The 16,405-nt window shown below is 39.2% G+C and overlaps 1 protein-coding gene across 6 annotated transcripts in view; it reads left to right on the forward strand.

The window, feature by feature from the left end:
- The window catches only part of ACSL3 (acyl-CoA synthetase long chain family member 3), a 53,663-nt gene that overhangs the window by 11,573 nt on the left and 25,685 nt on the right, over positions 1-16,405 (forward strand). For 5 of the 6 annotated variants that reach the window (XM_037406440.1, XM_037406435.1, XM_037406436.1 and 2 more), the window contains 2 exons: positions 7,969-8,390; positions 14,758-14,935. In XM_037406440.1, coding sequence (XP_037262337.1) covers positions 8,040-8,390; positions 14,758-14,935 — 529 coding nt within the window. In that variant the 5' untranslated portion in view covers positions 7,969-8,039. Of the gene's footprint in view, positions 1-2,979; positions 3,000-7,968; positions 8,391-14,757; positions 14,936-16,405 lie in introns of those variants that run through there. The other variant, XM_037406439.1, reaches the window with a different exon arrangement.

Here is a 16,405-nt window from a genome sequence, read left to right on the forward strand (position 1 = left end):
AAAAGAAAATAATAATGTTTTGCAAACCTTTCTAGATAACTAAACCAAGAGAAATAGTTTTATTAATATAGTAGAAAGTTTCTCTTTAGGGTAAATGACTTCTTTGGTTCACGTAATTCCTACCCTTAGAGTATGTTGATGTCTGACAAGTACATAATAATGTTTTTGTCCTAATAACACGCTTTATGGCTCCCTTCGAAGGAAATAGGGGTATCATTTTATAAACATAGCATTGAGATGTGAAGGACATAAATTAAACCCCTTTGTATTTATAGGAATTCTTAATAGCCCACACCCAAAGTTTAAAGGTATTCAGGCTGTAGCACTTGAAACCACCAAGGGTGAGCTCCAAAAAAAGTACGTAATGAGATCATTAGTAGTGAGAGCAGAAGGTTAATCCTCCAGACCACAGCTCTTCTCTGATCTCACAGTACCAGTGAGGACCAAGTCACAAAGCGTTTTGCCTGTGGGTCTGTGCTGGTCTTCCTTCTCCTGCAGTGAGTGGAGGTTTGACTTGGAGCATGACTGCCAGGCGCCTTCCCTCTCCTCCTCCAGCTGTGTGTTCCCCCTTCGGGCTGGCATTAACGTCTGTCTATTCATGGTTACCCAGTTTGAGATGGCGGAAGAATAACTTCTTTTGTAGTGCTAATTTTCTGTTGATTTAGCTGCCTGCAGTGACTCACCCTAGGCTCAAGTAAGTTCCAAAGTTGATACAAATGAAAATCCACCCTTCTGCCCCGAGAAGGAGAGGGTTTAAACTGGATCAGCAAGCTAATCTGATTCCTTTCTAGCCACACAGGCACTTGTGTGTTGGTACAATGGAGGGAAAGAGCTGGATTACATTTTGGAGATGAACAGTCTGTTTTTATTAGCAGCCCAGCGTTAAATCTGCTTGAGCCAAACCAAAACCATACCCTTCGGCTGGGGACTTCATGAGCAGCCTTGCCTGCCCCAGCAGCCTCTGGGATGCTGATCTGCGGAACCGGGGCGCTCCAGGTCGTGATCAGTCTTTCCTGACGGTCTGTGTGTGCCCTTGTGCACTTTTTGGAAACACTTGTGCACAGAAGCTCCCGAGGTGCCATCAGGGCTGGAGTTCAGTTGTGGGTTTCATTACGTGGGAGCCTTGTGGGGGGGTGAGCGGTGGGAGCGGGAGTGCGGCGGTGGCCCTGGCAGCCCCCCCCACCGCTGCAGAGCGGCTGGGGGTGTTGGAGGAGCCCGAGAGTTCACCCAGGGTTGTTGGAGAGCTGGGTCACAGCTGGGGGCTGCAGGGCAGTATGAACAAGGTAGCTCGGAATTACCCTAGGTGTGCTTGCCTAGGTAGTTATTCTCCCCACGTCCTGAAAATCTGTGTCCTTTTGAGAGAAAAGCCTCCCACTATGCCCTGTTCTGTGGAAGCGAGCAGCAGTTTGCAACATGGGTAGCAGCGAGGAGGGGGGAGTCCAGGGAGAGACCGGTTATCTCGTGTTCAGCCCTTGGAGTGAGGAATCAAGGACTGGAGAGGATGTGGGAATTAATTTCATTGTGGTCTGCCTGCTTGAAAATGTTTAGTGAAGGCCTCCGGTGGAGTATAGGTCAGGCTGTTACAGCTATGCAGTCCTGTTCTTCTAGATCTTTCTTTAGCAAAGGCTGTTTAATAAACTATAACAAGCCCTGCGTGGTCAGGTGGAGCTGCTGAGGACGGTTGGGCTGCTAGGTTTGTTTCCAATGGGTGGTGGTAAACCACAGCATTCGTGCACCAAATGTTATTTCTTTTTTTCCCCTCCCTGTTGCAGGCAGATGTCCTTTTGGGCAGAGCTGCGGATCTGTTCCCAGCTTGACTCAGCAGAGGCAGTCCATTTTGGAGCAGGACTGCTTCGTGGAGTGTGGTGTGGATGTTGGAGAGGTGTGGGGAAGGGCTCCCTTGCTCCAGAAGCGATGCTGAGACCCAGGCAGCAGCCTGGCAAAGGGTGGCATGAAGGGGTAGGGAGCCTGGAAGATAATCATCCAGGGGACAAGGATGGTGTTTGCACTTGTGTGGAAACTCCTGGGCCTTGGAGAGACAGGACCACCAGGATGGGCTGGAGGGGAGCTGGGCCCTGGCGAGCAGCACTGGGGAAGGTGGTGGGGAGGGGAGGCGTGCTGCGGTGAGCTGTGGGGGCAGCTGAAGTGGGTCCTTGTGCCTGCTTAGCTGTTGCTTCACATTTGGGAAAATGTGCTGAGCACTCCTCTAGGGACCCGAGACATCAGTTTCCACTGTTCTCTAGGGCTGGTTGGGATTTCTGTCCTCTCTGGTTCAAATGTGTGAAAACACTTGTGCTGTAGCTGTGAGGAACATCTGTTTTCAAATACAGCTGTCTCTTAAATCCGTATTGCAAAACGGATCTTCTGCTTAGATGGGTATATGTTTAGGATTCTTTCATCAGCACCGTTCATTACCTCAGGCTCTACCTTTACCTCACCTCATAGTTGGGGGAGTTTCCTTGTGAAGCCTAGGCTATTGCTTCTGTGTACATTTGGTTTTCTTTTTCTATTTTTTATATAGATGAGTACATGAGTATTTATAAATGAATAATAGTAATTCGGGTTTTTTGAGATTTTTTTTTTTTTTGTGAAAGAAGAGCTCACTTGCTGAGTGCTAGCAAATAAATGTTTTTACTGGCAGCTTTGACAGCAAATTCCAGATGTAGTAAGAAACCTGCTTCCAAGGGCTGTTAATGTTGCTTTTTAAGTCCTGGTGTAAACTAGTAGAGGCTAATTTCTGATCTAGTTAAAATTCTGTGTTATGGTCTTTATTATATTGTCTTGAGTACTTGGATTGTTGGTTTTTATAATGAAGATACTAGGCAATACACAAAGATACCAAGTTACTTTGTCTGAGAAAGGCTAACCCTGTAAATAACCTTTTTATCCTTTCTGTGAATGTCAACAAATCAGTTTCTTTTTGCAGGGTTTGCTGCTAAGTCCAGTGTGTGTTCCTGCAGCTGGAAGTTGTTGACAGAAATGTGTGGGTTTTTGCAAGGGTATGTTGGAATCTCTGGGTCTTAGTTTGATTTTTATTAAATTAGTATGTGTGAAATTGTGAAAGTAAGTAATGGGGCAGTGAGCACCCTGGGTACTTACCTCAAGCAGCAAATAGTCCATGCACTGAAACTTCTCTGGAAAAGATTATCAGCATGAGAACTGCATAGCTGTTTAAATAATAACCTCTCAGACAGCTAATAGGTACAAACGGTTACATTTGCTGCGTTTTTTAAATGTGAATTGTTAGTGCGTTTTTTTAAGTATGACTTTTTTTCTGCAAGGAGCATTAAATAAAACCTTGATGTATCATAGAGCAAGGTCAATAAATGTAACTGTTACTGTCTCATGTAGTCTTTTAGTAAAGTGTCCAGGAATATTTCGTACTCTGCAGAAATGTATTTTCTGCATAGCTAGATACATGAAGATAGGTACGTGTTTTTCACCCCAAATGGTAGAACTGGAAGGCACTGGGGAGTCCAGGAATGTCAGGAAGGCAAGTAGCATGAGCTGCTGAATTTGACTAATGCTTTCCAGCTACGTTGGTTATACTGGATGTAAGTATGAGCCATAACTTGAACTTTGTTGTGTGTTACAGTTGGCTTTATTTTAACTTAGATGTAGTGGGCCTAGACTCTGTGAGGTGACACAGTGCAGTATTAGATGACCAACAGGTTTTATTTATTTTAAAAGGCAAGTGAAAGAACGGAGGGAGTGTTTTATAAGTGACATATTTAATGGGGATTTTCCATTTTTAGATTTCACGCAGTTGCCTGTGACAGGTCTTGTTGAGTAAACCTAGACAGGAACATCTTGTATCGGCTGTTGTACCTGTACTTGCTGCGATGAGAAGTTGCATAAGGTTTCTTCTTCTTGTTAATTCATGCTTTTATTGTAGTGTAATTATTATAAGCAGGTCAATTAGTAAACACATTCCTTCAAGGATTTTTTTTCTCCTCATTTAACAAAAGTTTTCTTCTAAAACTAAAGGTTTATAACAGTATTAGTGTGTCAGGCCAAATCACTGATTATGTATTAAGCAGGATCAGTCCTGAAAACTGCCGGTTTATTTTTCCAGACTCATGAATGAGTGTGCTGGTTGCTTCTTCCCTTTGCTGTTGAAAGAAGTGTGTACCTTTTTACTTGTGGTCTTACTCTTTCCCATTTGGTGACACTTCATGAAACACAATTACATGTAAACTGAACAGCTATTAATGTGTGTGCAGAAAGGTTCACTTGCACAGTTTTTCTCTAAGTTATATTCTTGCATATATTAGCAGCGTTCTCCTCCAGGATTTAACCTGCCAACCTTTCCTGCATCACTAGTCAGGGTTTGAGCACTGATTCCTCAAAAGCCCCAGCAGGATTATGTGAAAGCAGAATGGATGTGTGTTCTATAAGAACCTGAGTGTTTACAGCTAATCTGTAGACCGAACCACTAAATTAAAATACTTTCACGTGTCACATGTTTTTATTTGTCAGGGACTAAGCAGGGGTTACCTAACAACAAAATTCCAGTATTGTTAAAGGCAGTGGACTTTTCTCACAATGTCATAGTCTGTCTAATACTTAAGAAAATTGCTTAGAATCCTGTTGTCCTCTGCTTTCCATTCCCTGGGCCAAAATGTTGGGTTTACTTACCCTTTTTTTATGGTAACAAGCAGTCATATGCTTCCAAAATAGATGAGGTGCCCACAAATTATATTTCAATGAAATTTTAAAGCCCCAGTGTAGTATTTCACTAAGGCTTTCAGAGTTGTGTGTGTGTGTGTTTGGTTTTTTTTTTTTTTTTGTCTGGTACTTTTTTAAAAAGCAGAATATTAAAGAGCAAACAGTGCATCCCTTTCAAATTTGATGTGACCTTGAAAATTTCTGTATAACTTCTCAGGAAAGAGGTGGAGCCTTTACATTGCCACCAAGGAACTTTCTTTGTGTCCTGGCTCAGTCCTCTTTAGAACCATACAAAGATATTGGAATTTACCTTTCTAATGAGGATGCTGGAATATGTATTTCTTGCTTTTATAAAAAGGGACTGCATTTTTTACATCCCGATTACAATTGTAATTGCAATTACTTACAAGCATAGGTGCTTTGCAAATATCATGGTGTGAATTGCCAAATTCTTAGACATTAGCACAGGAATACTCTGTCTTGCTAAAGTTTGCTACCTGCTAATTATAAGATTTTAAAGAAAGAAAAGTGGAATCTTATTTGGCCCTTAAGGCAAAAAACCACATTTACAAAAAAATACTTTTTTATCCTTAAAAAAAACACATTTGAAGAGAAAAAAATATCTCTTAACTGTTAATTTTTAAAAGAAACGTTGAAATAGATGACTTGTAATAGCCTCACTTTGCTGAAGGAGAAAGTGAAATAATTAGCAGTTTACTCAGGGTAACGGGTTGTACATCCAAGTTCTAGAGCTGGATGCCTGCTTTTCTGAACCAGAATGACGTTGCAAAATACTTCCCCTTCGTCTGTTCTGTTGGAGTGTTCTTAGACCCTTGCTTGTGATGCAGCCTTTATGCAATGGTGGGCATAGCACAACTGGTAATTAGCAAGTATTTCCAGGTTTGGGGGCTATGTGCAAGGCTTCAGGTGAGCCAGAAGAGGGAGCGTGGTGTGAGACCTTAACGTGGTTATTTTGGAAATAGTGGGAAAGGTTCCTTTCTCCTTCTGAGGTAGGAATAAAGCTGTTGGGGTAACTGCAAAATCAAATGGGAAGTTGCTATTCTAGAAGGGCTCAGTGCATCGCTAACCAAGGAAAGTTTTGAAACCCAGAGAGAATATTTTTTGGACAGGCTCAGCTGTTTGTCAGACAGGGAAAACAATTTTTCCAAAAGGTATTAGATCAGTTGCCTTAATTTCTGCTTGTAGCAGTATTTGGTTAGATTCTGTTTCTACTTTGTAGGCACAGAGAAGTTCACCAGCTTTTTCAGGAGAAAAAAATGTGCCCTCCCTGAACTGGGCCAGACAAAATTAAAGTAGATTGTATAACTTCTTGAAAATGAGTATACTTGTTGCATGAACACTGGGTTCACCTTTAAAACACCATGTTCTATGCTGCTATCAACAAGAGCATATTTTTTCTGGAGTGCAGTAGTGTATTGGCTGGCACATGTTTATTTCCGTTAAGTATCCTTCAGTGACAGCCTAAGAACATAAGTCTCCTCAAATGATTAACGAATTTTCCCTTTAGCCTATTTAAGTTTTTTTATGTCATTGCTTTTTGTCTTTGATCTGAAAATTAAAATACATACACTTCATTATTTTTTTTTAGGTGTTAAATCCCTTGCCCCCACGGCCTCCCCCCCCCCCCCCCCCAGCTGCTTGATCCAGCAAGTCCTACCACTGAAGAGCTCCTGTGCTGTATTTGAATGTGTTTCTCTGCGTGCTTTGCAGAATAGACCTTGACGTTGCTTGGTTCCTTCAAACTGTCTATAACCATGTTAACAATGAGGTTATGGCAGCTTGTTAGGGAAAAAGTTGATAGTGAAATCTTTTTGCTTCAAGTTTTAAGAAATTGTATGGTTTAGAGAAAGGTAGAATTAATTTCATCAGTCTTACAAATGAAGGATATTGGACTGATCTGTTCCTAAAAGGACCTGCAAAGCCAAGATTCGTGAAGCAAGGTTTCTTTCCATTACTACTGAAGGATCTTGCATGATTTGAATACTACTTTTTCAACTAAAATATCTTTTCATTAGTATTTTCAAAGAGTCAATGAATGTAAGACATCAGCAAAGAATAATATGGTATTGGCACTGTATCTTATGAGGGAAAACTCAGTTTAGAAAGAATTACCAAAGTTGTGCATCTGATGTACACATCATTATTAGTTGCTTGATTTATGTTACTGCTTTTAATACAGTTGTATCGATACATCTGAAAAGTTAACTGGGTGAAGTGTATTTATAGTTCATCTTGCTTTTATGTGTAGAACACTGATTTTTTGTAACTGGTGGCTTATTCACCATTGTGGAAGTTAATCTTCAGCCGTTATGACAAGTGTCCCTGTTTTCCATAATGATTTAGATTAATTTATTGATTATTGTTTTTTCCCTTCTAGACAGATGGCATGATTTCTTGACTGCACAGTAGAATACATTAGAAAGTTGCATCATGGTGTTCTTCAGATATGATGAGGGACACTTTTAAATGTCAGAGTGAATATCCTGGCATCATTAGGGACCTTGGAAAAAATTACATATCTTCATAGTACTGTTGCTAGGATTTGGGGGGATGTTTCTATGCTATTTTCCAGTATTTTCCAAATATTAGTTAACTTACTGTCATGTTTGTTTGTATAACAAGTGTGCCCATTGCATACTGGCACTGACACTGAAATCATAGGACTGATGTAAAGTCCCTGGGAATAAAGGAACTGGCGAAGTTCTGTGGCATACAGGGCCTGCATGGGGGAAGGCGACAGTTTTCTTCTTATGTAGGTGTCCCGCTTGTTAAAATGCTTTCCAAACATTATACCATACTTAGTGGTGGGGGTTCCGATGTGCAGAGTGGTGGCATTACATGTGTACTTAGGGCTTGTATGGAAGCTGATGATTTACACTCAAAGCTGTAAAGATTCCTGGTGAAGGTACACGCATAGATATTCTGATGTGGTTGGAGAGAATCTTTTAAATTGTGTAACCATACAATATTTTCAGATAAACACATGCCATTCGCGTGTCACATTTCAAAACCCATGTCCCAAATCCCTTAGGTTCTGTGTTCGTGTTGTGTAGTATCCAAAGTAATCCAAAATATTAGTAAGTACTGAGGGCTGGTAAATGGGAATGGAGGAGTTTTTCCTCGTCTGTCAGCATCTTGTTTCATTTGTGTCAAAAGATTTCTAGCCGAATTTCTGTATAAGACGACCGACTGGGACATGGCTTGGAGTAATCTGTTTGAAAATACCCTCCCCTGCCAGCTGCTGTAGAGTTTACCACTAACCTTTTCTTCTCTTTTCAGATCTTACTGGATCTCTGTCTAATTGATCCATGTTTCCGAACCCTTCCTTGTAACCTTCGCAAGCAGCCAGAATGAAGTTGAAGCATAACATCAACCCTGTTCTTCTACAGCTTATAAACTTTATGATCTTTGTGTACACCTTTGTAACATACATTCCATGGTACATATTTTCAGGATCAAGGCAGGCTATAGCAAAAGCCAAGCAGGTTAAAGCTAAACCTGTGAATAACAAGCCTGGGGGTGCGTACAGATCTGTTAACAGTCTACACTGCTTAGCTTCTGTTTTGTATCCTGGGTGTGATACACTCGACAAAGTTTTTAAATACGCTAAAACTAAATTTAAGGACAAAAAACTCTTGGGAACACGTGACATCCTAAAAGAGGAAGATGAAATCCAGCCATCAGGAAAAGTTTTTAAAAAGGTAAGTCTCTTTGCAGTCTGCCTTCAAGAGTCTTTTAAAAGTACGTTTACTATTTTGCAACATTTTTAGTCTAGTAAAGCAAATTGAGGGGGGGAAAAGTTTATCTACGTAGATTAAGTAGTCATGAGAACAGTTAAATTACCTGATTCGCAATGTTTCATTACTTAGCATTTAAAACAAATCTAAACCTTCTTTTTGCATTCTTGAGTAGATAGCCTTTTTTATGGTTTCAGCCAAAGAAAAATGCACATTTGTTTTTAATATTCAGCTGATGATGTAACTGGCTTTCAAGTTTTCCTTTTAGGTGAATTAAAAAAGAAGTCTCCCTCTGTGTTGTTTTGAACTATAATCAGATAAATATAGAAAAATTGCTAGGTGCCTGTACTCAGATGTGCCTTTCCAGTAAACTTAATCATAACTTAATGATTTATTGTTCTGCCCTGTGAATTCAGGGCTTAAATGAAATTTTTTTTTTTTTGAAAAATATTGTGCAGGCTTTAATTGGAAGAGTTTTTTTTCCTCTTTCAATTTCCTTTAAGGTGAGCTACAGCTCTGCTACTCTGTGATGATGGGGTGTGCACGAGATGTAATTTCAATATAAAACTCCATTAATGGGTTTCAAGGGACTGACTTTACAGACTTTTCAGTTCAGGCCCGTATTGTCAGTTGCAACTTTGTATTTGTTCAGAGGCATTTAATAATGCAGCTTTACCTGAAGAAGCAAGTCAAGATACCATTGACAGGTTGTGTGTGGATGTGTTAAAGGTCTGTGCTTCCGTCTTAGAAGTTGTTAACGATACGCTATGAAGGCAGTTAAGATCAGTTTTCCTGCAGAAGAAAAAAATTACCTGTTTTTATAATAAAGGATTCCTTAAATACTATGAGTTTTAATTCTGATGTTTTAGTGTTTAAAGTAGAATTTGGTTAATATCAATACATGGCAAAGTTTAGTTCTGTTAAGAACCTCTAATTGTTGCAAAACTCCCTCCCAGCTATAGAGTTATTTTTCAGTATGGATGAAGTGCTGGGAGAAATGGTGACATACAGTCCCTCTTGATGCACATTTTGCTGCCTCGTTGCCCTAAAAAGAAACAGAAAGTTCATGTCATACAAAGTGGGCTTCTGAGCATAAATCAGAATTTTGGCACTGTGGTCAGTGCTTTGTTTTTTAAACATAATTGGTAACGTAGGGCTTAAGCAACTTAGGAGGTTTAGCCTTTTCCATTATGCAAGCAAAGTGTTCTGAATATTGGAAAGCTGAAGAATGTTGGTGTTGACCTACTTAAATTACTTGTTTCTAAGTATTTAGACTTGGAAATTGCCCAAGTTAGGTAATTTTGTCTAAGCTTGACACAACAGTTCATTATGGTCATTGCCATACTTATCCTGGTGTTACTTTGTTCCAAGCTGTGGCATTATCACGTAAGTCTGCTTTTAATTTTCTTTTCTTTTTTTCCATTAAGGAATACAGTGTTTCTTAATACCTCATAGCATGTTTTAGCAAGTGAGGAAAATCGGAAAATTTCACAAGACACCTTGTTGATTATAAAGGTTCTTTTCCTTTGATTTTTGTCTTTCATACCATGCATCTTTTTATCGCTTGGTTCTATTTAGTGAAGGCAACTTGTTAAAGCTTGTTTGATGCAACTTTTCAAAGAGATGCCTGACAACTTTAAATCTTCGATGTAATGCATATAACTTCTGTACTTCACGGGAGTTGCAAAACTTGTTAGGTTTTTTTTTTTCCCCTTTCATAAATTGAACAGAGTAGTGGGAATGATTGATGCATTTTTGAGGTAATCTGCAAGTGACAGGCAGATTGGAATATAGATCGTGGGCCTGTGTACTGAGTTGCACTACCTATTTAGATTTCTCTCTATGCAAATTGTAATGGGCTAGATTAGCATAATTAATGATTTATTAATGGAGCATAATGTATGTAATTTATGATATATATTAATTGAGTAAATATCTCAAAGTAAAATACTGAGCTTCTGATTCTTAGGAGAACTAAGTGTGTTCACACTTATAGCTAAAATTAATTAAAGCTAGATATCTAACATTAAGTTATTCTGAGAGCAGCGATATCCTAGGTAATCTGTAATTTCTTGAATCTTTATGTTATTATATTGTTAAAAAGATTAATTGGTTCCTGTGTAGTTGCCAGAGTAGCAGAAATTTATGGATGTTAATGAAATACAAATACTTGCTTTTGCTCACTTTGTTGCATCTTGCAGTATTTCTCGTATGTAGTTGCTTTTTCTGTTTTCTTCTGTAGTGTCCTTGAATACATGGATTGGAGAGCGTACCTATTATTTAAGTCAGGATAAAACACTGTTGAAAATACTTGAGAAATTGAGATGTAATTAATTGGAAAAAATAATTAATTTAAGCAGAGCTTAAATTTTATGATGCCAGAAAGATTAACTTTATTCTGCTGGTTGATCATTTTATGTTGTCTTATTTATAGGTTATATTGTCACGTGCTTGCTTTTATATATGTTGGTATGTGGATTTTGCTTTGGTTGTGTGTGTGTGTTCTGGTTTTGTGTTTTTTTTTTTTTTTGTTGGAAGGGGGATGTATTTGTTTTGGGGGTTGGTTGCTTGTTTTGTTTTGAAAAGAGCTTGTAACAAAGAACAGAATTAATGGAAGCTTAATAAGTAAGACATAGTGGGGGAAAGTAAACACTTTTTTGGTAGGGGAAAGTGATGTGTCTAAAGCCTGTGAGACTTAAGGTGAAAGAGTAAGCAAGTGGGCAAGCACCTGGGAATTCAGAACGTTACTAATTATAACTGAAACTTGATGTGAAGTTGCAGGAAGGTTCTTGCCAAGTTACTGAGCAGTAAAAGGATAGCTTATGATACTGAAAAACCCAGGGTGCTATGTAAATAATGTTTGAAGGTGGGGGGGTTCAGAAGTGTTCACCTTCAGTCCATGTTTTCATATGAGAAAAGCCAAAAATAGATATTTCAACTTCCTTTAGTATTAATACGGTTTCAACTTCTTTTGTATTAATACAGTTTCTACAGGGAGATGTATTTAATTTGTGATCGCTGGTTCCCACATTGTAGTCAAGGTTCTTCAAGCCTTATAAGCCACTTGAAAGGTAACTGAGGTCAGGTAGTTTAACGACTCCACGTGTGCCTGCAGCTTTTTTGAGAACATTTAATGACACCTTCACACTAAAAATTTGTATTTGGTTGCCCTAAAATACAGACTAAAGAAATGTTCGCTGTGCGGCAAGTTTTTAGTCTGTATACTTTGCTGGATTTTCAGTACGGATACAGTATTGATATTTACTAGTATTTTCCAATGCAATTAAATATAACCGGACTTATTTTTAGTAGCTTTAAGTGCGTTGAAGAGCTGGGGCGCTAGGGGGCAGTGTTCTTCTACGTAACGTGGTGCTTCCCAGCAGGCGTTCAGAGGCGCTGGCTGCTCTGAGATGCAGCTTTGGGTTTGTGTGTCCATTTAATCAGTTCTCAATAATCTTGACTTGCCCTTTGCTTGCAAGCTCTTGGGCGCTTACTTTCTGCACGTGTGTAAGTAGTTATCTAGCAGAAATAACTTCTGAAAGTTGTAAAATTAAATGCGTGTGAACATGTAAAAGGTTATGGCGCTTCACGTCAGTCTTAACAGCTGTTGAACGTAGAAACTATCTGTACATTGGAAAATACTAGCGAAGGCTACTGAGGGGAGGGCCGAAATGGAGATGGATTTGGAGACATACTCAAACATAAGGAAGGATGGGAGAAACCGTAACCTGCTCTGTGTCCTGCAGAAGAAGCATATAGGAAAATGCAGAAGAAAGGGACATATGGACAGAGGCAGTATATTAATATGTCATAGGGAGGGAATAGAGAGGAAACAGTGGGCATGAGGAGGAAGGGAACATGGGAATTTAAATACATGGAAGGCAGTAAGAAAAGTAAAGCTCAGAATAGCTGCATTGGAAAAGGTCTTCTCATCTGTTTTAACACATCTGTGTTAATAACACATATTTCTTTCTATATAAAAATAACTACAATAGTGCTGTACTTCCTTTCTATGGATTTTCTAACCCTCTAGGAAAGGAAAGCACCGATAAGGCCGCCTTTCGCTGTTTTATATCAAACTTGTTTAAGCAATGAGGATAAATTATTTAAGATAATAAAAAAAGGGAAAAAAAAGCAGAATCACAAGTGTTATTCAGAAAGATTGAGTTTTGACCCTTTAATGATATATTATTCCAACTTCAGTGAGGTATGTAGTGAATGGTGGAAATGACCCTGTTCACTTACGCACTGGCAGATTTACCAGAAACAGTAAGAAGAATCTGCTTGTGTTTCTTGGCCTAATTATTTGGGAGCAGTATCCCTGAGGCCGTGCTCTAGGTAGAGTATAATGATGCAAGGGGTGTCACCCGATTTACTGCTCTAAATTGTTTTCAACTGATGAACTTGTCAAGAATTCACAAGTCTGCCAAAAATACTGTTTTGGGGGAAAATGCTCCAAATTTGAATTAAAATTCCAAATTACTGAAGTTTGGATGGACAGGAAGAGATGCAGTATTTTCTTTGGAAGCAGTAAAATTTTTCCACACTAGAAATATCTTGGTGTGTTGAAACCGAAAGGAGCTCCCAGGTCCTTCTCCTTGGGGGGCTGTGGCTGTGAGCGCCAGCAGCGTGTGAGCCCTCCGCACACGAGGGCAGGCAGCAGTTCTGCTGGGGTTCTCTCACCGGTGCCAGCAGAGAAATTCACCGTGATCTTTCTTCTCCAGTAAAGTTTTTCGCTCTGAAACAGCTGATTTGCCAACGGAGCTGAGTTTCTGTAAAGAAAACAGGAAAACCTGAGCAGATGCTGGTGTGAGGAAATGTTTATTTTCTGGTGAAATTGCTAAGTATTGCTATTGTTGGCAGGTATTTTTGTTTTGTTTTGTGAAATAATATTTTCCCTTAAAAACATTTCTGAAATTTCCAAGCACAGTTGCACATGTACCTGTCCAGAGTTAAAGATTTGTCCTGCTAAACAAGTAGGTTAATGAGCAATATGCCGCCAATATGCAGCAAGGCTGTAGTAGGTACAACTCAATTACCCAATAGTTTACTATATATAGCAGTTTAAAAAGCGTGTTTTGATTAAAAAAACTATTACATTTTATTTTTCTTTAATTATTCATTTTATTCAGGAAGTGGATGTAGAATTACAGAATTGTTAGAAATGTAGTTACATGCCAAAGAGTTGTTAGGTTTTACAGCCCACAAGTTTGAAATTTAGTAAAAGATGAAAAATGAAATGCGGAAATCGGAATGGGGGAGGAGGGAGAAGTTTGCTTTTCTAGCTTTTGTTTTTAGTGTTTGCTTGCATGTGTTACTAATGCTGTGTAGTCAAAGGAAATGTCTGAAATACTTGACTAATAAAAATCGCATTTTTTTAAAAATTGTCAAGGTGCTTGTACAAAACAAGATAAGGTATAATAACTTAGTCTGGATTTTCAATTTAAGACATGTTCATACTACATCTGTATATGAAAATATCTAGGATATACTCAGAGATACCCTATTTCTCACTCAGTAAGAAAGTGGTACTGCAAGGTGTATGTGCACACACAGAAATCTGATAAATAGTGACTTGTAAAATTGGATTTGAATTTACTGTGCACCAGCTTTCCCATATAAAAGAGAAGTGAGATTGCTTAATGTTTTCCATGACTTTTCAGTACTGAGACTTGCCAGCAATTTCCAGTCTGGTCTTCTGTCCCACTTCTGTTTGACAGTAAAAAAGGGCAAAAAGATTACTCTTCTTCCCCCTGAGCATTTGTTTTGGAACAAACAAAGGAAAAGGGATCTCTCAATTTCAGACTGAGGACTCAATGATACACTGCTTTCTGGATTCCAGTTTCACTGATTTTTTTATTTTATTACTATTTTTGAAGTAAGAATAAACACTTAAATATCATATGTGTGTAGGAGAATTGTAGCCCAAATCTCCCAGAAGCAAATAGAGATATGTACTAGCTAGTGCTTGTCAGCCTTTACTTAAAACACAACAAATCTTTGTAAAAATTAAAGGCATATGGGTCAGATAACCACGGCTGTTCAGAGGGCTTCTGAAGCTACAAAATACGGTGGGAGCTGTGTGCTTTCCTAATGTGAAAATAGAAACTGAGGTGATAACATGTGTGGAGATATTGCAGTATTTGTGTTGGAACTTCCACAGTCCCTGTAGTTTTTGGCAAGAAGATTATTCATTATCTTGAGTAAACTGCTGTCATAATTCAAGCAAATATTACTTCAAACATCTGTGGTTTCTTGATGTGGATGAAGATGTAGTAGGACATGTGTTAAGAATTTTCGTTTTCTAAATTGAATTTATTATTCTTATTAGGTCATCCTTGGCAAGTACACCTGGCTTTCATATGAAGATGTATACATTAAAGCTGTTAATTTTGGAAAGGGCTTAGCAGTATTGGGTCAGCAACCAAAGACTAACATTGCTATCTTCTGTGAGACCAGAGCCGAGTGGATGATTGCAGCGCAGGCCTGCTTTATGTGCAACTACCAGCGTAAGTATGCGTCTTTCCTAGAATTTTTGTCTTTTGATCTTACAATGCAATCTGAAAATAAACCTTTTGCTTACTTTACATACTAAGAAAACTTTATTATAGACTTTATACAGAATGTTTAAAATTACAAATAAAAAATGCCATGTAAGGTAGAGACTGCACTTTGTAGTGTTTTGCTTTATCGAATAGAGAAACCCGTATGTGTTTGCAGTTGCAGTATGGTTTTGGCGAGTGTAGCTTGCTCAATGGAATTTGTGAGAGGTTTATTTTCTTTCAATCTCAAATCGGTACAGATTCCCAAGTTCCTAAAAACAAACAAACAAAAATCACACATGAATTCATTAAATCAGTTTCAGGAGTTGATGTCAAACCTTCATCTGTGCTTATAAGTTTTAACTGGATATTTTATCAGTTCTTCAATTTTGGTTTTGGTTAGAGTTTATTGTATTGTTATCTCTAAAAGTGAAAAGGCATGAGTAAGTCCTGACCTTACTTTGGAGACCTTTTTCAATTAAAAAGTTGCTAAGCAACCTCTTTACCAACCCGTAAGTCTTTCCTTAACCCAAACCTTAGACTGAGCTGACTTTTTTTTTTAGTATTTTTCTTTCTTCTTTCTGCCTCTTGACTTTCTCATAGTCCATTGCATGCCATTTAATACATCCTAATCTAACCTGAGTGCTGACTTGAGGTTATGCTCGAGGGCAAGCTTCAGTCCTAGTTATTGCTTCAGAAACTTTTAGTTTTGATGAGCTGTTTAAAGTCAGTCTCTGTCTCATTCATAGTATCCATTTTAATCATACGCTAACTGGATTCTTAACTGTGGCAGTGGACTGAGACTAGATTCTCTGACCTGGATGACACTTCTGACTTTCTCATGGAGTGAGCGTAAGAGAAGTCTTTTGGGCTCTTCTGTCTGATGACAGTTGTAGTCCCATTCGTAAGTTCCAGTTAAATATCCTTTAGGTTTCTGCTGTTTTACTGTGGAGACCACTACTCCTGGGCCAGGGCTGAACCTGCTGACAGAGAAGGTGCTTTCTTGGCAGGATGTGTGCACTGGCGGTGGCAGGCTGTGCTGGAGGTGCCTTTGAGGAGTGGAGAACAGGGCAGGCTGGCTGGAGGTGTCATTGCACAGCTTCACAGCACAGGGCAGACACAGATGCGAAGCCAGGTCAGCTCCCCTTTCACTTGAGCCACAGCTGTGTCCGAGGCACATCTGCATGGTGGAAAACCGCTGTGTACCCAGCGTAGTGTGAACCTGGGCACAAGGATATGTGTAGGAGCTCTAGGCCTATTTTTCTTGCTGAGAAACCTATTGAGTGCTGATCTCAACTTGGTATAGGAATTGTTTTCCGATGTCAGTTTCATCATCACTCCCTAATATGTCATTCGTGTCACTGGAAGCTCAACCTGGCTGGGTTCTGTGATGCACCAAGGGGGATGTTTCTCGTTTTCCCACAGGGCACTCTAGGG

The sequence above is a fragment of the Falco rusticolus genome, chromosome 13 (genome assembly GCF_015220075.1).
Source record: "Falco rusticolus isolate bFalRus1 chromosome 13, bFalRus1.pri, whole genome shotgun sequence".
Taxonomy (NCBI): domain Eukaryota; kingdom Metazoa; phylum Chordata; class Aves; order Falconiformes; family Falconidae; genus Falco; species Falco rusticolus.